Source organism: Cydia strobilella, chromosome 13, assembly GCF_947568885.1.
Source record: "Cydia strobilella chromosome 13, ilCydStro3.1, whole genome shotgun sequence".
Taxonomy (NCBI): domain Eukaryota; kingdom Metazoa; phylum Arthropoda; class Insecta; order Lepidoptera; family Tortricidae; genus Cydia; species Cydia strobilella.
The window spans coordinates 13313140-13340739 of record NC_086053.1 but is presented as its reverse complement, the minus strand read 5'-3'; the positions used below and the strand labels follow the sequence as shown (position 1 = coordinate 13340739).

General features: G+C 37.0%; 1 protein-coding gene across 1 annotated transcript in view; it reads left to right on the top strand.

Moving 5' to 3' along the window:
- LOC134746924 (dorsal root ganglia homeobox protein) overlaps nt 1–22075 on the top strand; it is a 95825-nt gene extending 73750 nt beyond the window's left edge. Inside the window, exons 9-10 of the mRNA XM_063681495.1 lie at nt 20100–20236; nt 21781–22075. Coding sequence (XP_063537565.1) covers nt 20100–20236; nt 21781–22010 — 367 coding nt within the window. The 3' untranslated portion in view covers nt 22011–22075. The remainder of the gene's footprint in view (nt 1–20099; nt 20237–21780) is intronic.
- The last annotated feature ends 5525 nt before the right edge of the window (nt 22076–27600 follow it).

Sequence of the window (27600 nt, the reverse complement as noted above, 5' to 3'; positions counted from 1 at the left end):
TTTAATTTGAGACGTATAGATGTTGGATTAGGATTCGATTTGGCGCGGCGGGCGTAGACTTCGTTAGGGACGGACGCGGTCGGAATTGCGTTACGGTTGCCATGGTTACGGGCGACTAGGAATAACCCTTTCGACCTATCACCCTGTAGAACGTATTCTGATGCTGTATTTTCTTACTGTCTGTTACAAAGCTTTAAACTATAGTCTGGGTAGTCATTTTGTGGCTTAGAAAAAAATTTAAAACAGTTTTTTGGTCATATTTTTCAGTAACGCGATGGCTGGTCTGGCGACCTTAGCCAAGGTGACGTTCGCTTGCGCTTTGCCATCTAATCGCTTTGTACCTCTCTATCACTCTTCCATATTAGTGTGACAGTTCACTACGTAACGTTAGCGATTGGCATGTTGTCTACTGGGCCTAGCCAAGTGAAATTATCATTATTAAATGAACTTAAAATAATAAACAAAATAAATAATAACTACCTAAAGTCTATTTTTTTATTCCGTAGACTAAAATGATATTTCATGTGTTGCTACTTTTTGACGTCTTATAAATATAAATATAAGACGTAAAAAACTAGCAACACATGAAATGTAATTTTAGTCTACGGGATAAAAAAATAGACTATACGTAACTAGAATAATCTTCTTCTTAATAGAATTTTTTTAATTCATAATCGTATTTGTTAATTACGAATTAATTCAGTTTCAAAAAGAAATTCTCAGATAATACAATAGGAGTTGAGAATAAATTGTCACGATGACTAAAGCAATAAGCTATTGCGGCTTACTTAACTTAACTACTAGTCACGGTTGATGATCACAGTGAACACGATTAAACAGTATTTTAACTCTTAAAAGTCTTAAAACAAAGTTGCACCAATGCATAACTATGAGCAATATCTACTACGCGTGATTTCAAAATGAGATTAAATATGGTAAATGTATAAAGATGTAATATTATAATGTAGATATTGTTGATCGGATCTCGTATTCGGGACTTTTTTATCAGGATCGTCGACATGGCAATAATTATGGTAATGATAATCCTGGGTGTGAAGTGTATACTGATAATTGTGTAATTTAGGTGCTAATTAGTTAACGTATACGTTACGTTACGCGGTATACCGCGTATATCGGACGACAAAACATAAAATAATTTAGAATTTGAATTTAAGTACATCGCAATGGCGAGGTGGTAAGTTCAAATTTTAGAAATAAGCTCTTTTCAACATCACGGAACTTACAGATACCTGCTACTGGTGCCTTATATAAAACCATGTAATTTAACAAATTTAATAACCATTTGCTGTTACTGCATATTCACCCCTCGATATGCTATTGAATGAATTAAATTATACCGTATTTATTTTAAAAATAAATATTATCTGTCCTATTAAATATATTAATTGTTGCCGCAATTGCGATATAACCGAGGTTAAAATACTGTTAAAATATGTTTATTGCGTTCCAACTTATGGACAAATTGCGAACAAATAACAAATTAAAATTAGCCAAGTTTGTGGGGGACGATCGCTCCCTTTAATTTGCATCGCGAGCGAGGCGAGGGCGGTTATTATACTTATTATATGAATGAATAGTAATCTTAACAACTTGTCTTAATGTGGGGAGACGTTTTCATTTATTAAGAGTTTTCAGTAATGAAGAAAAGTTACAGAAGCGTATTCAGAAGCAAATTGAAACCAAATTTGAATATTATTTCACGACTCTATGTAAATATGTCTCGCAATGTTCAGTAAGTAGGTGCCTAACCTGCCCTTACTTATTAGTTATTTATTAAGTTTGTTAAATACAATATTTAAGTTAAGACGACAAGGATGTACCTACGGCCTTATTTATTTCATTTCATTTCATGTAATTCAGTAACTAAATTGTCAAATGGTTTGCTGCTGCTAGTTTGACAGACTAACTACAAAATGCCTCTTGTTTATCTATCGACCCAAATACACCTAAATTATTCTGAATCACTTTGTGTCTTATTGTTCCTTTGTTTATGGTAGATACCCATCGCAGAGAACGACTGCTGGATGCAGTATTAGATTTTTCGAGGCATATATATGTCAAATGTTTTTGTACTATGCTTTTACGTAGGTACACCCAGCCACAAAATCGCATGGCCACTTTATGAATGGATTCATTCATAATGTGTTCATGTAGTTTTGCAGTTCACTGTACAAATATGTTGCCAATACAAATAATGGGAATTCAAGCTAACATTGGTATAGACACCAATTGGTGTCTAGTTATGCTCGCCCTTAAACTTCTCATACGTAGCCATGTTCATAATTCGTAAAGTTAAAACATAACAAACTCAATACAAGTATTAGGTAGTGAATAAGGCAAACAGGCAAGTGTAGTCGTCCCGCAGCAGTCAAAGGCAAGGAATTCCTCGCAAATTGCGTTTCGCATCCCACGGGCGCCCGCGCGCCCTTATCGAGTTTGCTCTCAAAGAGCCGCCATTTTTAAAACTTCCATCGACTCAGGTACATCGATTGTCGGCCAATTGTGGTAGCTTTGTTCTCCTTTATAGGGTTGACGAAGTTAGAAGAGTTTCGGCGCAAGAATAATTTGTGTTCCCGACTTCAATGCGATTACGAGTTGCCGGAATCCGATGGTAGGAATCGAATGAGCAACCGCTCCAGCGACGCTGGCGAACTTGGTTTGCGAATTATAATATCAAGCGGCGATCGCCGGATAACTCGGCCAAGTTTCTTGATGCTAATTCGAGCTGATTTATACTTAACTAGGCTCCATTTTGTTCGCGTAGAAGTTATCAACCACATTCTTACCCCTATGGGAGGAATTATACTCTCCATCTCTTACGAACCTGATCAAATCCCGGCGTAGCCATTTAATTGTGATAATTATTTTTTAGTTAAGATGTTTTCTATGCATTATCTACTACCTACTGTCCGCGCGCCAATTCCGTGCATTTTTAGGTCGAGGAAGTGGGAGGGTGGGCGCCGCGCCCTTACGTCGCATCACCCGCAATATTCTAGTTTTAATGTATTATTTGTCTACATGGCAATAATTGCCTGACAATAAATATATTTCATTTATTTTCATTTCATTATACAAATTATATAGAATTTAGTAAAAAGTGTATTTATTTTGATTTTATCAAAAACATACATCTTCATTTTCATAATTATGTACCTATGTATTTAACTTGCGCGCGGCGGCAATACAAGTTGCATATTATCGATAACGTAATATCCACAAAATCACACCACTCTAGATTAATTTGTGTAAGATTGTCCCATAATATTTATTTAAATAAAAACCGGCCAAGTGCGAGTCGGACTCGCGCAATGAGGGTTCCGTACTTTTTAGTATTTGTTGTTATAGCGGCAACAGAAATACATCATCTGTGAAAATTTCAACTGTCTAGCTATCACGGTTCATGAGATACAGCCTGGTGACAGACAGACGGACAGAGGACAGACGGACAGCGGAGTCTTAGTAATAGAGTGCCGTTTTTACCCTATGGGTACGGAACCCTAAAAAGTAATTACTCGAACATACGGACGACTAATGAGCCCATTTCTATTCAAACGAATTGGTAACTCGGTAACGCGAACATGCGCGACTTGGAGCTGTTTAAACGAAAAACAGCGTCGCGCAGATCCTTGTTATAAGATAAATTAGAAAATTCGCGTCCAACGTGGAAATGTATTCGCGGATCCAATCTCTCGCTCCCTCAGGCGCGCTCGTAATTGCTTAAGAGAAAAATCCAAATGAGAAATGAAAAGGGAATCCCTTTTCCAAGGAAAAATTATATAATTGAATATCTCTTTCGTAAGTATTATGAGGTATAAAATATGATAATTGAGTTTTTGCCTACGGTGAGCGAGACGAGCTGAATGCATAAGTAAATAAATGAGATGGTCCTGTTTGGTTATGCTGTTTCAGATGTTTTCATGCTTATTACTAAATATGTAGTATATTTTCATTTCATATATTGAGTTAGCATCATCTTTAGCCTCAAATTAGTTACAAGTAACAACTCTGTCACTGCGTCAGATAAGATCAATAATTATGAATCATTATGGATGAGTAGGTACCTACTCCTAAGAGTCCTAGGTTCATTATTTTAAAATGAATAACATTCAACTCTTTGCCTTCTAAATTAGATATTTATGTAATTAGATCTCCCGCTGCCAGTACATCACTTTCTACTACTACTATTTATTACTACTTCAAACAACAAATTGCTTTTCGTCAGTAGGTATTAAATTATTCTTAAGTTACGAACAAAGAAGATCCTATTCTCACAATATCTCTTACTTCATTATCGATTTTCCCTAAACTAAACCTCAATCAAACACTCAAACCACAAACAAAATCAATTGGCAAGTGTCATACCGCCCCATCCACTTACGACATCAAAGATCGAATGTATCGTCAGAATAGAAAATCGCAATCCGATTTCCGTGGCCTGGGGCCGGTCGCAATCTCGCAATCACGCGTTTGTCGTAAAGTCGTTAGTCGCGACTGAGTCGTGACTTGCCTGCTTATGCGGACGCAATGCGACAGCTTTTGCGAATCTGATTGTGAATGGGGATGGTTTATTTAAAGATATAAACACAGTTGTGAGAATGAGATTATTTGGTGGATTTATCTAATAGGTATGAAACTATATCTAACAACAGAAAAACAAATAAAGATATATTGGGAATACATGTTAAACATGCAAATAATATCAATTTGTAACAGGGCAGCTAATTGAAAAATCTATTTAATAACTAAATCCTATCGCTATTTGCGTTTATAATGAACCCTAAGACAGTGCTAATATGAAAATCAATCGGACGTACTAGCCTCTTTAGCCTAGGACCTACTAACATGTTAAAAAAACTTACTTAAAGATAGATTCATAAGCACTCTAGCATAAGATTAAATATTTGATGTTTGTACAATTTATTAATATGGACATAATCCAATGCAATACTATATTTACTAAACTTTATTTTTAGTAGAAAGACTCACAAGCTTGCGGAACACAGTGCGTTTAGGTAGGTACGCTATTTTAAGTATTACGAGTAGGTATACGAAACGGAACCATACATGATAAAAACAAAAATAAACGCAATTTATTATCAAAATAGGCATTTACACGGATAACTTACTACAGCCTACTATAAATCATGCCATGCTCTAACTTTCCGCCCTAGGGCGGAGCCCACACCCCCGATAACTGTTATTACACAAACGGGTATAAATAATAGGTTCCTGCTCAGGTAGGGAGCAATTTCATTCCTGAATAATGTATGAAAGTCCGCCTCCTAAATGTGTTACGATTTTTCATAATACCTTCTTTTTGATGTTCCTATCACGCGCCCTCTATTGGTGATTCTTTGCAGTTTAGTTTTATATTCCTTTTACGGTTTATGGATATGAGAGTGTTTTGTTTAGGTTATTACGCTGAATAGTAGATATCGTTTATTGAACTATATGATTGATGAAATTGAATCGAAGAATCCCTTCTTCTTCCTCGCGTTATCCCGGCATTTTGCCACGGCTCCTGGGAGCCTGGGGTCCGCTTGACAACTAATCCTAAGAATTGACGTAGGCACTAGTTTTTACGCAAGCGACTGCCATCTGACCTTCCAACCCAGAGGGGGAACTAGACCTTGTTAGGATCAGTCCGGTTTCCTCACGATGTTTTCCTTCACCGAAAAGCGACTGGTATAAATATCAAATGATATTTCGTACATAAGTTCCGAAAAACTCATTGGTACGAGCCGGGGTTTGAACCCGCGCCCTCAGGATTGAAAGTCGCACGCTCTTACCGCTAGGCCACCAGCGCTTCGAAATTGAATCGAAGAATATTAGCCTAAATAACCTAGATAACGTGGGGCTGAGGAAACTAAAGGTCTTTAACACGCTTTTTTTCATGAGTTGAACTTGTATCTAGAGAATTTGATGCAATGGTGCAACTTGATTTCACAGGGTGCATCCACATCGCAGTTTAATTTTGTGGAGCAACACTGTGCAACAGTAAGTAACTATAGGTAAGTTACCTAAATGTTACCGTGTTGCACAGTGTTTCTCCACAAAAGTTAGCTACGGTGTATGTAACTTTCTCATGAACCGAGTACAACCTTTATTATCGCGCTATAATAATTAACAGAGAGATGATTTTTGTTATTATTAAGGATAATTATAGAATAGTATGTTTAGAATAGTATTGTAATGTAATTATGATGACATTACTTAAAATAAAAACAAATTAAAGTTTAGTATCATGTCACTACCTGTATGTAAAAAAAAATTTAGATTACAGACACAATACACATATCTATTACAAGTAAACAGTTATCATTAAACGTAATTACGCAATAACAGATGATTACAATTAATAGTAAGTTGAATTTATGTAAATGACCCCCATATCGCGCTCGTGGTGGGATTGTGTTTCGTCAGGATCCGTTAATTGGAACCCTTCCACAGCGGCTTAATTAATACAATTTAAACGCGTAATTAGAGGGCACACGTGAAATGCGACTAGTGATGGCACACAGCGACATTATGTCGATATTTTTTTTTACACTTATGTAATCTTAACACTACTCTCTAAAAGCTACGTTTTACATAGTCTTACTTCCATAGGTACCTAAATGTTCCAGATTATTTCTGCCAAACTTTCATTGAAAACTGGTTAGTTTGTTTAGATGATATCTTGGTATTTATATTATTAATTATTTTGTGTAATTAAGTAGTCTCACTGTCATTAGTCTACATATTAATGGAATTCAACAAAAATACCAATAAAGATATCGAGGCTGCTTAAGGCAGCTTGTAGACGTCCGGTGTTTCTGTCGGACAACGGACTATGTTAAGCGACTACGTCCAGTATACAACGGACACTACGGACATTTGTCCGGTGAAAATAGCGGACGTCTACAACTCTACAAGCGGCCTAATGCAAATGCTTATGCATGTGTAAACAAAAACACACCTTATTTAACTGGCATCAATATCCATTGACCATATTTTTCCCATACCTAAGCCCGTTTAATTTTAAAATTTATTGATCCAGAACCTTGACGCTGTAACCAGTTCGCTCTTTATTGTCTTGATTGATGATTATTACTGAGAGGCAGATTTTAGCGCCGTCATTGTTTCTAAGTAATTACTCAATCTCAATGGACTGAAATCGCAATTTATTCGTCGAATAAAATAATGGTCTCTTGTGGCCAGTATTAGATGCCTTCTTGTTATTAATATTACGTTTTTAATTTATTAGTTTCTTTGAATTCATAGTTACAACGAGCCACTCGTTAGTTTATTTTATGGGGTCTTTAATTTAGACTGTTTAAAGTTAATCTTTTAAGATTCTATGGACAATAGCCCGTTGGCGATACTTCCCGGACGCAACTTTGATTAAAGAATCATGTAGGTACCTATATAGTAAGTAATACGCCTAAATTGTGTGACTAATTTTGTTCGTAACGTAAGGTTCATGAGGTTAAATTAATTTTTATCACAATCATCATATTAGTATGGATAGCTGATTCATTTCAGCTGGCTGAATTTGGCTGAATGACAGATTTTATATGTTTCTAAAGGAAAGTGAATATTCAGACAATTTTCACAACCAATCAGTATTCGGCGTACTTATGTAGTGAAAGTGATCTATCTCTTTAATTAGAATTATCGACAAACATGCTAAACAGCGATAAAGACAAATATTCTATGAAGTTTATCGGCTGCTGCCTAGCCAAATTTTTTGCGATAGTCTTAAGTTTTGCCATACGTATTTGCATTCAATATCAAAATAAACTGTCGACATCGCCCCTCTCTCGTCCAGTTGTCTCGTCTCAAATGGTTCGTCTGCCCGTTTTTTCATACGCATTAATTTATGCCTTTTTTACGCAATAACGCTTAATTGGACTTTATTTATCACTTTAATTTTTCTAATTTGATAACTCTCGTGGTGTTTTCATTGGAATTTATGACGTGTCCGGGGGAAGATCTCAATATCAATTTAAATGCATAATTTGAACAAATGCGTTTCAATTGTAGTTATGAGAACGGTCTTTATTTGTTTAAATCGAGCGCGGCGTCTCTCATCGGTGATAGGTTTGATTTACCCACTGACTCGATAAACGAATCGTGTTACGAAGTGCGTCAAATAGGTACCTAATTTATGTAGAATTTTATTTATTTTAGTCATTTAAACTTTATTGCACAATAGAAATAAGTACCAATGGCGGACTTAATGCCTCAATGCATTCTCTACCAGTCAACCATAGGGCGAAACAGAGATTTTTGAACGTGGGTGCAGTGGGAAAAATATTTAAAAAACAGCAACTATTAGAAATATAATGTATCTGAATTTTCCGTTTTTAATTAATCTTTAATTTCAAGTCCGCACTTGCATGAAGGTGCAAATAGGAAATCATTGGATCGTTGACACAAAGTCACAAACACAATAAGAGCTTTCGGGTAGTCATTGTACTAGCAAAAGTGTAGTGACAACGTATATCGAGACACTATTACACGAGAGAGACTTTATCATTCTCTTTCTAATTATTACTGTTGCAGCAGGCGACATTCATCTGTCAACTGCAGCTGCATTACTGTTACGGTATACCTAACTGCTGCGACGATGACGCGGGCGCTGTCCTTGATAAAATTTGTGACGTACGTAGCCGGTAATTAAACGGTATCCTTACCACTAGTTTGACACTGTCATTTTTGCTAGCGACTACGTAAACTAACTCAAAATGCATCTCCCTCGTACTGACATTAGTGCACTTAGTGCAAGCGAGATGAACTGTGTTTTAGTGGACGCAGTCTCTAGCGTTTATTGCCGCATAAAACTCATGGTGAGGGTAGTTATCGATATGACCTGTCAGCTGTTAACAGTGTATTTTTTTCTGAAGAAACCGAAAACATAACCGTTTTATAACAAAAATAAATTGTCTGAATAGGTCTTGTTCTTCTCGTGCAAGTTGATTTGGTATGCCTGACCATAGTCTAAGATAAGTCTATTAAAACTAATTTCTTAGTTGGAGGTCCTTTAAGAGTCCTCGGCAAGCTCGGCCAAATTTCAGCTTCACAAACGGAGTTTCGTTCTCATTTTAAAACTACGTATTGGATTGTAATGAAACTTTGCACATACATTGACATGGTGTATATCTAGGTCTGTAATTAGTTTATATAGCTCCAGTTTATAAAACAATCGAAATAGAGCAAACACAAGTTTTGTATGAAAAACTTAAATTCGCTGTATTTTTTAACTGTGGTATCTGAATCTACATAAACTAATTACTGACATAGATATACCTTATCCTATTGTAATGTACAAAGTTTCAGAGCAAAATAGCTAGTCGTTTTAAAATGAGAGCGTAACTACGTTTGTATGGAGTACCGAGCTTGCCGGGGACCCTTCATAAATTAATATCAATCAGAATTAATATAAAACGCTAACTGTTAATAATAACAATAATACTTACCTGCTATTCTTTCCTTCTTTTGTTTCTTTCTTCCAGCAGCTTAAGAAAAAGCTCTTTATTGCGCACTAATATAAGTACTCGCAGTACAACAACTAATGTCGTTGGCGGCAGGCAGTATTTAAACCTGTAAGCAGTTTAAAGCCCTCGGGGCCGGGTACATTAGCCGCCGCGGATTTGCGCAAATGTTATTATTTTTAGCGGATTACCGGATCCACTGAGTTTTGGGGTTCGCTGTTGGTTAAAATCCGTCTTAAACAAAAAAATCAATACCTAAGGAGATTTTTTTGGCGGTATTTAAAAAAAAACTCTATACCTACTTATACGAAGAAGCATTACTCTTCCTTAACCTACCTCAAATCAATCTGTGCATAACTTATTAACAAAATTGTTAAAAATACTTTAATAGTTTGTTAATATACTTTTGAGCTTAAAGATTTGCTGTTGACATTACTAATATTTAGACCAAGATAAGTCTGAAACGATTTTGATAGCACACGCAGTGAAAGTGTTATTCTAAGCGTCAAACTTCTATGAAATTATGACTTATAAATAACACTTGCACTGCGTGTGCTATCAAAATCGTTGCAGACTTGGTCTAACTATCTTGGTCTAACAGTCTAACAGTAAGTACCTACCTTATAACTATCGATAGTTGTTGAGGTATGTGTCAACAAGTGATTATCTTTTTGGTATTCTTAGTGCCAGTTGCACCATCCGCACTTAACAGACTGATCAACGTCAACCGGCGCGCCGCGGCGGTTTACTATGAAACTTTCCATACAATAAAATTTAGCGAACTCTTTAACGATCACAAACAGTTGGTGCAACCGACCCTAAATCTTTAATTTATTATTTTAGAACGTATACAAAACCACGTAACTCGTTTAGACGGCCAATGAAATACCTAATTTAATATGAAATATTAGTATGAAATATCAATGATACCTACTTATATAGTCAGGTTGTTTTTTACGATGGTTTGTTACATTACTTATTATTACTGTTCGGAATAGGCAGAGTATAAATACCTAAACTTGGTAGAACAAATTCATAAACTAGACACTGCCTTGCGATAAAAAAAAATCCGGGACTAAAGTCCCGGAAACGTACTGACTTTAGTCCCGCAAAAAAAGTTTATCGCAAGGCAGTCTCCACTTTATGACTGTTCTACAAAGTTTAGGTATTTCTAACCTGCCTATTTCGATCACTGATGCTTACCTATTATATACAATTTGACAAACATTGTTATGAAAAACACAAATCTTAATCACTATGCTCAATAAATAAATCAAGTAGGTAATTTTTGTGTACGTAAATTTAAAATAGGCTAAAAAAATTTTTCTTAACCCTCTGTATCGACTGGCACGACCTCGAGCATGGGGTTGATGAGCCCTGTTTGCGTTGTCAGTCCGGATTATGTTATTATATTTAATGTGCCGCGAGGAGGGTTTGTTGCAATTTTGGTTAAGATTTGTTTGACTTGTGGTCGGACACATGTTATTTTAAATAATTTCGTATCAATAAAAGGGCTGGTTATAAAACTAAGTTAATTTGCGAAAAAGTTTATACAGCTGGTGTGCCTACCTATGTTTTTTCAGATTAGAAATTTTATAACCTCGAAAATTATTAATCTTATAATCAGTAAATAAATATATTAATCGCACAGACAAATAAACTAAAAGAAAGCACATGTAATTTGAAATTTATTTTGATTTAATTGCTTGATCGTAACCGAAACAGGATTGGAAGCAAACAGTAGCAGCAGGATGGGGGTAAAGGATTGGGACTGTTTCCATAATTTACCCGTTATTTTTCTGATATCGAAGATTGAAATTGAAATCCCTATTAGAGCATCAACAGGTGAGAATGCTAAACATTTGAGCTCCGCTTAACGCTTTGATAATAATAAAGCCGTAGGTATTCCGTATTTTAATATTTTTCTCCACTTTCATGAAATATAGGGCGTCTGTATCACTTACGAAATTGTCAAGTCCGTAACTGATTATAATTCCCTATCCGCGAACACTTTCGTAACCCGTACGTAACGTAATATATCCCTTGCCAATGTGTACACTTGCACAGTCGTACACTATTCACGTAAAGGACTAGTTTATTTATTCCGGCCCGGCGCGGACGCATTACCTGATTACGTAAGTACGGCACCAGCTGTAGGGTTGGGGACACGTCGATGATGTAGAGTGTAGACAGTTAGGAAAACATGATTGAGTTAACTACCCAATGATTGGCGCTAAAAAGTATTAAGGAATGTATGAATTAATTGTAAAAATATCCCTAACAATGCCTTCAAATAACGCTTACAATTCGATAGTTGACCCTACTTACCTATAGTCTTTGCGAAGTATATCTAGAATCCGTGATTTATGGGAATGTTCTCTTTATTTTGGCGACAGCGTATTAAAGCTATTCACTTTTTCTTGTTAAAATGTTGATGGAACTGGAAAACAAGACAATAAACTCACACCACAAGGAATACCGGTAATCTAATGTAACCCAAAAGACACAAACCCTAAATTTTAAAGTCGGAATAAGCTAACTCTGCATGGAATTTGCATTGACAGTGTGCCTATTCATGTCAAATTTCTATGAAAATATGATTTTTACTAATGACACTCCCCCACTTTGGTCTGTTTCCCCACTTTATCTATCTATCTATCTATCATCGATGAACCTTATTACAAAAGGCAGAAGGTCCACCGGTGGCGGTGTACAGTTAAGTGTGGGCGACGGTACCTACTTAAACTGTTTTCAGTAACATTATCTATAGAACTTAAGCAGGCTTATACAGATTGACCAAAAATAAGTGCATTCCCTTTGCCAAGGAGGTTTTGGGATTATACTGAGCAACTTTTACTATGGGAACAACCACGAAATCGCGAAAAAAAAAATTACCCTCCCATAGAAAATGGACCAACCAAAATGTATGAAACAGCCAATTTTTTTTCGCGATTTCGGGGCTGGTCCCATAGTAAAAGTTGCTCAGTGTAATCCCAAAACTTCCCTGGCAACGGGAATGCACTTATTTTCTAGCCATCGTGTATTTTTTTCTTAACAGATTGATATTGTCGAAGACAGCACAATTGAATTTACGCCATACAAACTACCTTTCATGTCGTTCTCGTTACTTACATCACTTTTCTAAGCCCTGCGACCACAGCCCCCAGCGCCCGCGGTAATTCTCCAAATGGCTGTAACTCGAGCCCGGCCGGTTTAAAATTGAAATTTATATGCGCGCATAATACATGAGGTATTACGGCTTGCGGGGGACTTCTTGAGACATCACTGACGGAAGGGAAATTTATCATTAGATATTGAGCTGATTCGTAGTGCTTGGTAAACTAGGTATTTTTTTTTAAATAATATAAAATATTGATATGTAGGTACCTATACAGTTTAAGAAAACTTTATCTATCTTCATGAATTTCATTATAATAAGGATCATACTTTAAATTGATATTGCATGAAGTTGTTTGGTCAAAAGGAATAGATATCGTTCTATAATTGCTAATGATCTTTATGATCTTCTGAACTAACGAATGTTCTGATGATGCAAAGAAAATGTTTTAGGCCGTCTTATCTTTAGTATAGTTTGTACCAGTTATAGTATAACTATTATAGTATTATTGGTCAGTGCTTTAGTGTACGAATATCTAGAAGATACATAAACATACACAAAAGCCAACGCTGGAAGTTAGAACAGTTAGGGCCACTTGTACCATTCACTAACCCGGGAGTTAACATGGGTACCGGTACAATTTCACACTGGGTTACCGGTGTAACCGGTTAACCCTGGGTTAGTGGGTTGGTGCAAGTGGCGTTTAGTATTTAATTTAGTCTACGTTAAATTATTTTAAAGTACCCCAACCATCTGGCCGAAAGATTTGAAATATTAAAAGCTATTATTTTTAAAGCCATTATTAATATTAAGGAATCTATTCTTAAAGTGTAGACGACGTAATTCGGCTGGGCGAGGCGATTATAACGATTAAATATTCATTAACGAATTTTTCTTTTTAAAAGCTGAAAAAATGGCGTAAAAAGAAAATTGCCAATTAGGATCTCCCCGCCTCCTACCTTCGCTCAAAATTGAATTTTCTCCTCAAGAAATGTATAAAGTGAGTGTTAGGATGTTTAGCAAACGAATGATATGATTTTAACGTCTGAATGCTTTATGGTTCTTTAATATTCGAGATGTTAAATAATTGCCTTGATGGCAACTGAAAGTAAGTTATTTACTTGATATTTCAATTTGGCGTGCATTATGATTTCTTAGTGGGTGAAAGCCTTTTGTGTCATTCTTTATATGTAAGTATGGTTTTTATATACACTTACATTAGGAATTTATAGTAAAAGTAACAGTCTAGGTTTGTGCTATTCGAGTGATAATTTCGTTTGATTTCAGATAAGAATACAGCTAAAGGAAATATTAGAAAAAATAAACTTAAAACAGATTTGTAAAAAAAAGACGAGTTTCTACACTACCTACTTAACATTTTGTCCTTTACGTCATTTTAAACCACCACAGATGTCGTATACTGCGTATTGCCTAAAAGGCGTACACACTTTACAGTGACAAAGGTTTATACGCTTTTACAGTTTTGCAAATGTAACCAAGTAGGTAATAGGCACGGCACCCTGCTCCGTAGGTATTCGCTGTGTTAGCGCAGCCTCGTTCAATTATTCATGCAATTAACTGATTATAGCGACATCCAGCGACACCGCCCCTAACTACAACTAGTGTATAGCAAGGTAAAGTTACCTTGCTGGGTAACCGCGTAAGTGTTATGTGGAACAATGTTATTTTAGAGCCGATTAAATACGAGTAAGTGAACGTTAAGTTAGCGGCGGACGATACATAATAAATTGCTGTAAGTAACAATAGTACATTGTTCAATGAGGGGGGGGGGGGGGTTAGGTTAGGTTAGGTTAGTTACTGTATACCACCTTAGGCATTTGTTTGTGATTTCTCCCGCTGCGTGAAATACCAATCTTTAAATATAACCGAGTGTGATGAAAATTGCACTTTTATTACTGACTTTACCTAACACTTCTGCATGAGCAAATACCTATTTCTGACAGACATGAATTCTCGCGAATTTGTAGCCGTAACTTTATTTAGCATAAGGTTGTAGTTATCTCACCGAATTAGGTACCGAATGTCGACAAATATGCCTCCATATTAATAAGATAATCATAATCTTCCAAGGAAACATGCCTGAACCTTTACCGACGCCGTCACGACATAATCTTCCATCCCCATCGCCACATGACGTATGAACCAATCAAACTTGACATGACATACAACCTTTTGAAATTAAGCGACAGAACAGCGCCCCTGCATGTAATTACTGTCAATTTATCACCATACATAATTAATTTTCATTTGTAGCAAGTGTGTATTCCGTTACGCTATATTTGATCATTAATTCGCGGGGCTTCAAAGGCGGCCAATTAGATTGGGATAGTGTGTGAAGTAAACTATGCTATGCTCGACAATCAAATCAAGTAGGCTGAGTACTTTTAGAACGAATAAGATTTGAGACGCTTGGTTATTGGAAAGTACCTAGCGTGAAGGGCTTAACATTTGACGTGCCCATGAGAAAGAGCCCTAGAAGAGCCTCGCAGATGATTTAATTAATAAGAAAGACTTGCTCTCGCTCGCTCTAGTATACCTACTGAATGTTCTTGCAGAAAACCGCAGCCAAATAACACTAGACCCTACTCATAGTGTTGTGTTCCTGCTGGTGAGTAAAGTTGCCAGAGCTCAACGTGGTGCGGAGTGTTAGGGTCGGCAACGCGCATGTAGCTCCTCTGGAGTTGCGGGCGTACATAGGCTACGGAGACTGCTTAACATCAGGCCGTATGCTTGTATGCCACCGACGTAGTATACAAAAAGAGTGAGACACACTAACATTGAATTGTCATTATTATCAATATTGAAATGCCGTTTCTAAATAAAGCCTCTTGTTGATTCGAGGCTGCGCGTGCTACGCCGTAGCACTATTATTCCGCTTCGTAGCGAAAATTTCGTAACGTTACAATCGTGTGGTTCGTTCAAAGGTTGTTGATGGCGAGTACCTACGCGAAATACGCTATGAGTAATAAACAGGTTAAAAAAAATCGTACTTTGATATTGACTTTGATATTACTCGCCTTGCAGCTTATTTGCACTAATTTATAAGTGAAAGACCCACTGTCTATACAGGTTACCCAAAATGACATAACCTTTGTTTGACATAATTATTGATAGTCATAATGTAATGATTGTCACTCTCACGCTGATTGATCATTAGTCATAATTCTGAAACCGTTAACTTTTCAGGATTTTCCTCAGGTTATCTTATAAATAGGTTAGGTTAGGTTAGGTTTGTTCTATGGCAATCCTGAAAAGTTAAGCGTTTCTGAGGAAAACCAAATTATGACTAACGAAAATGTGGACAAACAATACATTATGACTTAAAACTATATGGTAAACAATAGAGATCCTATTAAAATATAATGCTTAACGAAATATAATATAGATAGTAAATTGTTTCCACAGCAATTCCTGCTGGGTACTTAGGTCCAGCCGCGAACGTAACGAAGCGTTCGCACTAATTGGTTTCAGCGCCATCTACCGCCTTGCTTGAGGAGCTAATATGAATATTCAGGCGAATTGAATTGTGCCTCACAAAGGGAATCAATTTGATCCTTAATGTCCTTTAGTAGTTTTGATTAATAAATGAATGAACGCAGGAGATTTGCATTTTGACGTTTTGTGAGAGCGAATTTTGAGATGATAATGGATTTGATAATGAGGTTTTACAATTACTTAGGTATTTTAGAGCTGTCATTCTGTGCTTTCTGTACCTAATTTTCCTTAATTCCCACATTTTATATTTAACTCACGCCGCGAATACACAAAAATCAGAATATACAAATCCCAAATTTTATCATGTTTTGAAATTCCGACATAAAAGCCCTCGCACTTCACGTGATACATTTAACAAGCTCTTTACCTCAAAAGCAAATGCAATAAATGGAACAACATCGAAGCCGGCATGAAAGATAAAATCAAAGTGCTTTAAAGGCGACACATTTAATTTGGCTCGTGGCCCGGTGTGGCCCAAGCTACGAGTTGGGAGCGATTAAAGAATTTATAAGTTACCATACGCATATGTAGACATTACCTACATGTGCCAGATTCTGATGGAGTTTTTGTTAATATACAATACTCTTACGATGACGACGACTTAGCGCCACTTGCGCCATTGCACTAACCCGGGTTAACCGGGGTCAAAAAGTACCGGTAACCATGGTAACTTCAGGTTTAACCGGTTAACCCCGGGTTAGTGAAGTGGCTAACACACTTTACTTTCAGTCAGAAAACTCTCAGGCCATCGACAACTTCTTTTTATTCATTTTAAATCATTAATTCTCGTAGACTTAACCACTTAGGTAAATACATTTTATGTAAAAGTATGGCCTATTTCAAAATCCATGCACGATAAGATCAAAGTGTGATCCTACGATCCCTTAGGCTACACGTTAGGAGCGGCGGGCGGGGTCATGCATTATTGCCCCGGGTAATGAACCCAAATCGTTTGATTCTATTCAATGGTCAGGAACTCGGGATGCAAATTGAAGACTAGCGGCTATTAAAAGCTAGACGCTTTCTTATTGCAAAAAAATGATTCAGATTGTTTTACCTGACTTTACTTTTTAACTGACTTCGAAAATGAGGTTTTTAATTTGTCGACTTGAAAAATCGTGACCAATATGAGATTTTTTTTTTGTTTGAGATTTGAACTTTTGTACCATAAAGTACGATTATAGGGTCCTAAAGAAATCGAGAGATCTCTTCAACTATATAGTATAAATATACCTAATACCTTGATTTGGGTATTTTGTTTATAGTAGATAAGCACACCTTGGTGAAACAACAACAGTGCTAATGAAATGAAATGAATAAAGTGAATGTAATAACCGAACTTAAATCTACGTAAAACTAGTTAACTACAAATGCAAATATATTCGACCTTTATCACTTTATATTACTCAATATGTAACCCGCTGGCCAAACGCTCACGCACCCGCTCTCGCTCATGCCCTCCATCCTCTCATCAAGTATGCACTAAGGGAATGGGCGAGCGGCGCGACACCTCGTCGTTATTTCATTGTCTGCAGCGTCAGCGGGCTAACCGGATCACTTGCTTGCTTGCCAATTACTTCACCATGGCTCTGGCCTTTGCCCAGTTTGGGTAGCGCGTGCTTATTCGCTTTGTAAAAGCCCCTTACGGCTTTGGAGAAATGGAGAAAACATCACCTTTGCTAGTCGTGCAACAGTGAAGACATGAAGTCTGTCAGTATTTACCAAGTAACTGAAATTGAAAAAGATCTTTTTTTTTTTTTATAATCTGGTTTCTATGGAGGCTTTGGACACTCTAGGTGAACATGTCAGGCTCATGGGTGCTATGTGCTATCATAGTTCCCTACTCAAGGGAGAGGTCAATAAAGTGGTAAACACTGATTGCTTTGTCCGATATAGGCTCTGCCAACCAACAATTGATCTGTCCATTGTGCATAGAGCCCAGACTACCAAGAAAAAGATCATGATTCATGATATACCTATGTTGTGAACCTTACGTTTTTTGTCAGCTGGGCAGCCAGCCCAGGCTGCCTGGCTGGTTAAGTTACCTGCTTAGATTATATGGAAATTAAAGCATCAGAACATACGCAATGCGACAATATGATTGGTCGAGTAGATTTGTAGCCCACCATAAACCATACTTACTAAATTTACGGTGGGGAATAAAAAAAATGTGAGACTGTGACAAGGACAAACAATAACAGCGCTTTCTCTGCTACTCCTACTGAAAGATACATAAGACTATCCCGTTTGGTCATGTCCCCCCACCCCTCATGACCGATCCAGTTATACTAGATTCATGGTTTAAAGTTAAAACCAATATTGGCGTAATTACATGCCGCGGTAGGTATTTGCAATTAGCGCTCGATAATCGTGTCACCGCGCTAATGAGTTGCATGCGAGCCCGTGTAATTGGTTAATCGTAATTAGTTAATTAGGATACCTAAATGTAATTTGTTTAGGTATTTGGCCATTATTTTTGAGAATGACTATCTATTACTACATTTTTAGCTTAGATCGTCATTTATGAATATCCCTAGTTCCGTTCGTAGTAAGTAGTACTTATAGATTTTATTCCTCTGATGTACCTATCTTTTGCTGAGATCATCATTCACTATTTGCCCAAATGTATTTTATTTTAGGGTATTGATATCCATCCATACTAATATTATAAATGCGAAAGTCTGTCTGTCTGTGTGTTCCCTCTTCACGCTTAAACCGCTGAATCGATTTAGATGAAATTTGGCATAGAAATAGGTTGTCCCTGAGATTTAGCGGTTTAGAAAAAAATGCGTTAAAACACATTACAAATTTCCAAATGAAATATCAAACAAAAATTCTATAGAACTATGGTTAGCAACCAATTTACTTATTTTTGGATTGGATTTTCTATGCTGGGTAAACAAACGAATTATAGAAATCCTTAAAATCCTACCAATTTTAGTAGCTATGCTTTGATTTAGTTAAAAAGCAATTGTTTCCCAGACCAAGCGAAATTAGATCCTATATCAATCCCACAAGGACACATACGTTTTCAGTTTAAGCATTTTCCTTACCGTGACAAGCTGACAAGGCGTGGCCGGCGCGCTTGGCTGCCCACGGGGTGTCGCGCCCTCGCGATTCGGCAAAACAGCCCTTGCATCGATCGCTGCAGATTGGGCCAGATTTAAAGACGCCTGCATATTCTATGAGGACGTTGCTAGGCGCATATACATATTTTGACATTTGGATAGCTTTTTAGATAGCTAAAGACATTAGAACTGACCCAAAAGGAAACCAGTAAAATAAATGAATTTATGACCCCTGAAAAAACCCATTCAGGACCAACGTCATCAACGTAACATTATTACTTACATTACAACCAGGACCTTCCTTACGTCTGTGTAAATATAATTCGCAGAAAGTATGACTGTGATGAGTGTGATGCATAGGCCAACGGTCTTAATCGCATCGTAACCGAAAAAATTAAAAAGTACAACCGTCGCCAATAGTCGTACCATCCACATCCAAACAAACCACACATCCAAAGTTTACCTGTGAAATAAACCGACCTAGAGAGTACCTACATGATCTTATAATTGTTTTTTTAGAGCGTCCGCCAACTGGCGCGGGTGCACGGAGCGGGCGCACGCATGCGGGTGCCATTGTGGGTAAAATCCGTCGCACGCGTCCGCGCCAGTTAGCGTTTGCTCATACTATTTTTCGTAAACCCGCTCACCCGCTCCGTGCCAGTCAGCGAACGCCCTTAGACCTTTTGATTGGTGTATTGTGGCAAAGATTGATTGCTATGAATTCGCGTAGTGCCAGTATCTACGACAAGCGGATACAGCGTAACCTGTTAAAAGCAGTATTCAGATCCTTCATTCAATTAATTAAACAAACTACGAGTATTTACTTACCTATAATTTCATGAAGTGTTTTGATATAAATCTTGTTTTACATATGGTTATAAACATTCGTCATTGTTACAGCTCAAGCGCCTACCGAGCATCGCCTGCGGCGGCGGGAGACACGCCACCCGCACCGCCACTATTCCTACCCCCGCACCTCAGCCACCTCTCGCAGCACCTTACCCATCTGTCGCAACCGTTCTTTCCCAGCTTGAAAGGTAAGAGTAACTACTTACATACTTATATTCTCATGCATTGGTTCAGTGATTCAAAAATAATCTACCTACTTCAGTATTTTATTTATTTATACAAGGAATTCCAACAGCTATAAAGAGCCAATTATAGAAACTCGCAAATAGAAACTGAATATAATAATATGTTACTCAGTACACGCTATGATAACATTGCACAGTATGTCAAATTGGCAACCCATCTGTTCTGGAGCGTATGCGTATTTTTACCCCAGACAACTACATAGCTGCAGTAGGGCGTAGCGCACGTAGAGCCAGAAACCTTTTCGCATATCCAAATGTCCGCACCTATCACGGTTCAAACGCACCCACGTACCGAGCAATAGAATTACTAAATAACTTCTTAGCTTCAATCCAAAACGCAGACATATTCGCAGACAAGTGGCCGTCCTTACAAAGTAGTGTCAGGATTTTTTTAAACTCTACCTATGTAACTTTGTAGTATGTATGTTTTATTTAAGTTCCTAGAGATACTCGTAGTTCGAAAAATGTATACATGTTTATGATACTGACTATGTATTAACAGTATAAGTGTCTTGGCGTAGGTCGCTGTAAACTTATACTTGTGTTTGTTTGAATAAAGAATGTGATTACAGTATGGGATATAACAAAATTACACTATAAAAAATAATAAATTAAATAAAAAAACAAATCGTATATGAGCAATGAGTGAGAACATCTCTAAATTTACAAAAATAACTGCAAATGTACACCGAAGTGAAACAACTTATATTAATAATTTGATGAACAACATGGATCGGACACAGAATAATTCAAGTTACAGATTACAGATTTAGAAGCACCGATTGACTAGACGACTTATACTAGGAATTGAGCAGTTAAAAAAGTCAAATACTCATACTCAAAAGGCAGACAGAAAACAGGTAGCTCGAGGCATATGCTGAACAAGGAGCTAGAGGAGTTGGGTGTAATGCTAAATATAATCGGGCAGGGCAAAGAAACATACCTATAGCTCGGACCTTGACAAAATGAGAAAACAACCCCTACCGGGCCACCCGATTGGTTAACGTTTATGTCCTACAAAACTGTGAAGCCTAAGACGAGAACTTGCACGCCCTTGGCGTATGCCTTTTGGGTATCCAAAATGGGTGCAAATTACAACGGCCTTGACTTACCCTAGCTGTCGTCGCCATTCACTATTTTTATTGTTCCGTACCTCAAAAGGAAAAAAACGGAACCCTTATAGGATCACTCGTTCGTCTGGCTGTCTGTCTGTCCGTCTGTCACAGCCTATTTTCTCCGAAACTACTGGACCAATTAAGTTGAAATTTGGTGCACATATGGGAGTTTGTGACCCAAAAACGGACATGTAACGTAAACAAATGAATTTTAAATATGAGGGCCACTTTTGGGGGGTAAATGAGAAAATTAAAAAATAAAGTTATTTAAAGTATATCATTCGTTCATTCGTTGTGAGAATCTCAAGTGCGGATGGTGCAACTGGCACTAAGCTGGCCATTTTATCTCTAAACTCTCTTATTTTCCCTCAGGTTGGGGCGCCCCCTGCCCCTGCTGTCCCAAAGAGGAAGCCCGTTCGACCAGCGTGGCCGAGCTCCGGCGTAAAGCCCATGAGCACTCGGCAGCATTACTGCATTCCCTGGCCAGCTTCCAGTCGCGGGCGCTGCTGCCGCTGCCACTGCACCTGCCGCCGCTGCCCATGTCGCTGCTACCGCACGAGCCGCCGCCAAACCAGCCGGAGCCGCAGAAAAATATAGACTAAACCCGTAACAGTCGGACAGACGCATTTTGGAGGAGCGTAGGAAGATATTAACTAATTTATAGTGTCAGTTTTGAATGATTCACGGTTAAATCATTACATACTCTTTTCATAAATACACATCAACAACCTATATTTTACCGGTGGTGTGGATTTTAATAAATGTTAAACCTCTAGCATCCCACGTTCCTCATACTAGTACAAATTACCTCCAATGAATTTTGAATCATTATTAAATGGAACCGAGTTGCTTTTTGTTTGTTTCGTTCGATTTTAAAACAAAACAAATTTAAGTCTGATTCAAATTTGACTGTCATTATTTCTTGTATGGTGGTCCGATAGAGGATAAGTTCACAATATTAACTGCGAATATAATACGACAGTGCGACAGTAGGTAAATTAAAACAAATTTTATGTTCAGATTTATGTTAAGTATAAACTTATTAGTCGAGGAAACTGTGGATTCTTGTGCCATATACATAAGTCGTGCCAAACTATGTGCCATAGCCCTTAGCTTAGGATATTTCTTGCTCATTCCATTATACTGTAATTGTGTTTCATTAAACCAAATTAAACTACACGATGTGAAAGTGTAAGTGCCAAATTATAATAATATGTATATTAGGTAGGCTGACTAAGTTTTTTGAAAGTAAAAAAATAATTAGAAGGATTACGATGCACCGCAGTGTCAAACTGAGTAAATACTTACTTATTTTATTAGACGTTCAAATTGTAAGATCACATTTACCTACTTACCCATTCTGATGTCTGTGTGTTGGAATCCTAAATAGTTAACACAGAAATATAAAATCTACTTATACCTATTTTTAATTATTATTTAGTTCTTGTAAATATTTTTATACCATTGCAGTATTCGACCAAAAGCTGTTGTGCATATTTATTTTCTATGTGCCAAATATATAAGAAAATTTGTAAATAAATCAGTCATTGTTTTCATCATATACGAAATATGAAAGATAGTGTTTAATATCGTATTTAACATAATAATTTTACTAAACTGTTCGTTTTTTTTTGTGCATGTTTTGGATAATGTTTTTTTGTGCAATGAAGTGCATTGTGTATTTTGTTTTTTCTATTGTGCATTTTTTTTCTGGTAGTTGTGGCAATAAAACTTTTTTTTTTTTTTTTTTTAATCTACGTCAGGAAGTTTTATTTGATGAAAACAGTGATCTTTATTGTTCAGTGACTCAATGTTTGTAAGGTGTCTGTAGTTAAGTAGTTTTGTAAATAAATAACATTTAAAATAACATAATAATTATTGTATTATATACTTGATATTATACTTAACATTTCTCCTAAAAGAAAAGTTCTATCCATTGAAAACTCGGTCTTATGCCAGTTCTTATGTAGGTACCTACGTACAAAAAGGCATGACGATCAAGTCAAACGGATAGTTTCCAAATTGTGTCGATATTACAAAGTGCATTGCATGTTATGAAAATGACATTAATTTTCATCTATATTATTAAAATCTCATACTTATTCTCGGTTTATGGGGCTTTCAAATATAAACATCTTTTTGATGGCAAATTTCGCAACCCTCAGGCCGCTATGTCGCAGCATGCAAGCGCTTCGTAGCCATAATGTGGCATGCACAATAAAATAGTTAACACATTCACCGCTACGATAAGTGATAGAGATCGCCAAAACAAGGCTCTATTGTCAAAGTCTCTTGTTCAGATATTTGTACACACTGACCGCCCAGACACATTTGTTAGCTTGGCAAGTCTTTCTTTATAGTCGTATATCCTTATTGCAATAATACTTACCACTCGGAACAAATGTTAATACAGTTATGATATACATATAACATAATATTGTAAGTAGACGTACAGTCCGCCCCATATTGTACATAGAGAGCCGGGAGACGACCACTGCATTACGCACGAACCGTGGAATTGTGGGGGCTGACTGTACTTGTATGATAATATAAATATTATACTTAATATATACGTACCTTAGGCACATTTAAATACCTAGTTGTTTTAATTAATGCAAAATAAACTATTATGTACATGAGATTTAGTTTGTTTTCTAATATCACCAGACCTGTAACGGCTGTAATCCTTTGAATGCTAAGAACCCAGCGTACTACGTAGGCGAACAACACGCGAACACGAAGCGAAGCGATTTTTTGTTAAACTGCAAAAAATTCAAAGGAGAAGTTATTTAGAGTGAAAAACGTTTCTCCTTAAGTTTGCTTCAACATGATTTGCTGCACCGCCGCGCATAACAAGCGTAAATTACATTGAAAAATCACTTGAACTTGTAAAATGAGTTGTTATGTGGTACCTAACCTATATAGCGGACTACAAGGTATATAAAGCCTGGCCAGGAATATATGATCACGCGCCATGTTGCGGAATTTCACTGGAACTACTTTTTTCATACTATACTGAACTGTCACCCTATACATGAGAATAAACAGCGCCCTTTTGACAATGATCATATATTACTGGTCAGGCTTTAAATTTGTAAAATAGTTTTGAATTAACAAACTCAAGCGTATAAGTAAAACTAGATTGACAAAAAAATTATTAATTTAAAATTACAATAAATGGATTACATGTCTAAGGGCGGTTTCAGACTAGCGTATCTTTCTGCGCGTATACGTATACACGCCCGTTACATTTCCCTACATTTGGTATTTACGAGTTTATGCGCACGTTACTATTTCGTACATGTGGTCTATAGGAGCTTACACGCGCCTACGCGTACGCTCGTATAAAACGCTAGTCTGGAACTGTCCTAAGGTCAAAGAGAAAGGTCAGGAGTAAGGATTGACAGCAAGGCTTGGGTTTGGCCGACAGGTTTACAAACAGGAGCCGATCGATAAAAGTTATCTATTATAATGACCGATCACGATATTTTGATATAAAGGTATGTACAAAAACAGAGAGAAAAGATTCTGGCGATTGGCTGAGCAATACAAGATTTCAATAATTTGATATTAAAATAAGTAATTTTTAATAAATTACTATTCGAGTATAAAAACTCCTACTTTTAGATTACAAAAACAAGACTCCGGTTATTCTGTGACCATAATTACTATCCACGGTCATCCATCACACATTGAGAGTTCCCATTTCTGTACTAATTTAGGGCCACTTGCAACATTCACTAACCCGGGGTTAACCGGTTAAACTTACGTGGAGCAATGCATTTAGGCATTCCGCCTAGCCGGGGAACTAGGAAAGATATGTCGGACTCGTGGCCAAGACACCAAATACCGACTAAAACTTCCACGGTACGCCCGTCTCTCAGCAATGGTGACGATGAACACGGGATCGCAGCGCATTCCACCGCGAACACCGCCTACTACAACACAACAACGCCTATACATATAAACCTTTTGCGCTACATATATAAAACCACGATAACGGCTACGGCGTAGCGAGATAAGTCTAGCATAGCAGAGTAAAAAAACCGGCTAAGTGCGAGTCGGACTCGCTCACCGAGGGTTCCGTACTTTTTTGTATTTGTATTTAGTGTTGTTATAGCGGCAACAGAAATACATCATCTGTGAAAATTTCAACTGTCTAGCTACAGCCGAAATACAGCCTGGTCACAGACAGACAGACGGACAGCGGAGTCTTAGTAATAGGGTCCCGTTTTTACCCTTTAGGTACGGAACCCTAAAAACAATTGGGTAAATTAGAAATACTCGTTTATAAACACTTATCATATATAGTTGGTCAAACCACATTGTCAATAAATAATATTTAAAAAAAACTATACCTACTCGTCCTTTTCTTTTGGGTGCTAGTACTAGTGTGCGACAAAGATAGTATGATTCTCTCTGTGTATGTTTGAAATGAGACAGTCCTTTGACGAACTATAATTACTTCTGGCCTTTAAGGGGCCCACTGACTATCAGTCCGCCGAACGATATCGGCCTGTCAGTTGTTCGGAACTGTCAAATTTTTGTTCTAACTGACAGGCCGATATCGTCCGGCGGACTGATAGTCAGTGGGCTCCTTTACGTAGAATTGTTGTAATTTGTAACGACACTCATTACTACCTACGCGTCTGTCGTCCATTTCGTGAAACCCATTATTTCTAATGATTTACAGCATTTTTGCAACTGTTCGAGCAAGAACAACAGTTTATCTCGGAGTTTAGCCATTTTTCATTAACTAATGAAAATGCTTAGATTTTATGGGTTGTATTTATGAACCAAGTTTGGCAATAAAGGGTTTGTTTCTTACAAACTTGGGTTATGCTTTCACAATTGTGGTGATTAGTTTGCGGGAGTTTTTTGAACAGGTGTCAATTAAAAGAAAGAGTGGATGCCGTGGATGGAAAAGAAAAGTTTTAAACATTAGAAGGGGATATTCTAAACATTTTGTCCGAATGCAAAAAGTAGAAAGTTCTCAGTACGAGATGTTCCCTATTTTTTTAAAACGGCTGAACAGATACCTATAAAATTACGAAAATATACTGAAGTATCCAGTTTGTTGATTAGACGGGTCACACAGGTAGCACAATCGGATTAGGGCTAGCCTCGAAATCTCTGGAACAGTCCTGAAATTTGGTATGTATGTTAATAAAAGGTCTCTTTTTCATGTCCACCACACTATTTGACATTTGGGGATTATTTCATTAAATAAAAATCAATATAGCCGCCTTGAGAGGACGCCGAATATGAAATTATACTTTTTTTATAGCGCCTTTATTTACACGCGCATGCGCGAATTACTCTGAGAAGTCGAAAAGCACAATTGAAACATAAATATGATAATTCGGCCATTCTACTTTTCGTTGTACAGTCAAGGGCATACATATATATACATTCCCAAAGTTTCAAAAATATGTGTACGCTCTTACACCTTAGACAATAAAGTCGTCTTCACATATTTTTGAGCCATTTGTCTGGATAGATATTTTTGTCTTTGACCGTACAGAAGTTTTTGACACTTTTTCGTAAAATAGTTAAGAATACTTGGCCATTACTTTCATTTTCTTTTTTGTGATGGAGAAAGAGGCCTAATTAGGTTATCAATCCCGATAGCTTTCTTCAATAAATAACTAAATACTTACTGTAAATATTCTTAATCACAGTAACTCAGTGGTCCTTGATTGTCTCCTGATTAGTATGAAAAAAAAAACGCATTTACCACTGCGTTATCATCTTTTTACATTAATCAATATATATATAAATGTTGGTCAACAAATTATTTTTATTTGGTTCAGGTCCAATTTGGTAATTCAATTTTTATACACGACCTCAATATCTATCATACTTTTATCTGGCAATAGATTAATGGACATGAAAAAGTAGAAAAACCCAAATTGGAACTCGATTCGAACCCAAGACTGAGATGGATGTAAGGGGGTGAATCAACTTTTTCTTGTTGTTATTGTGTCCCGTCAGCCAGGGGACAATATTAGCACAGTTTGTTAGACGGAAAGTTGTATAACGATCCACAAACGTCCTAATTAGTGGTAGCTCAGTGGAAAGGCCTTATATCTACCACAAAAATGTATGTTTGGTTAATTTAATCACCATAAAATCGGGGTTTATGAGAACGTAACCATGGCAACGAGTGACAAGAAAAAGTTGATTCACCCA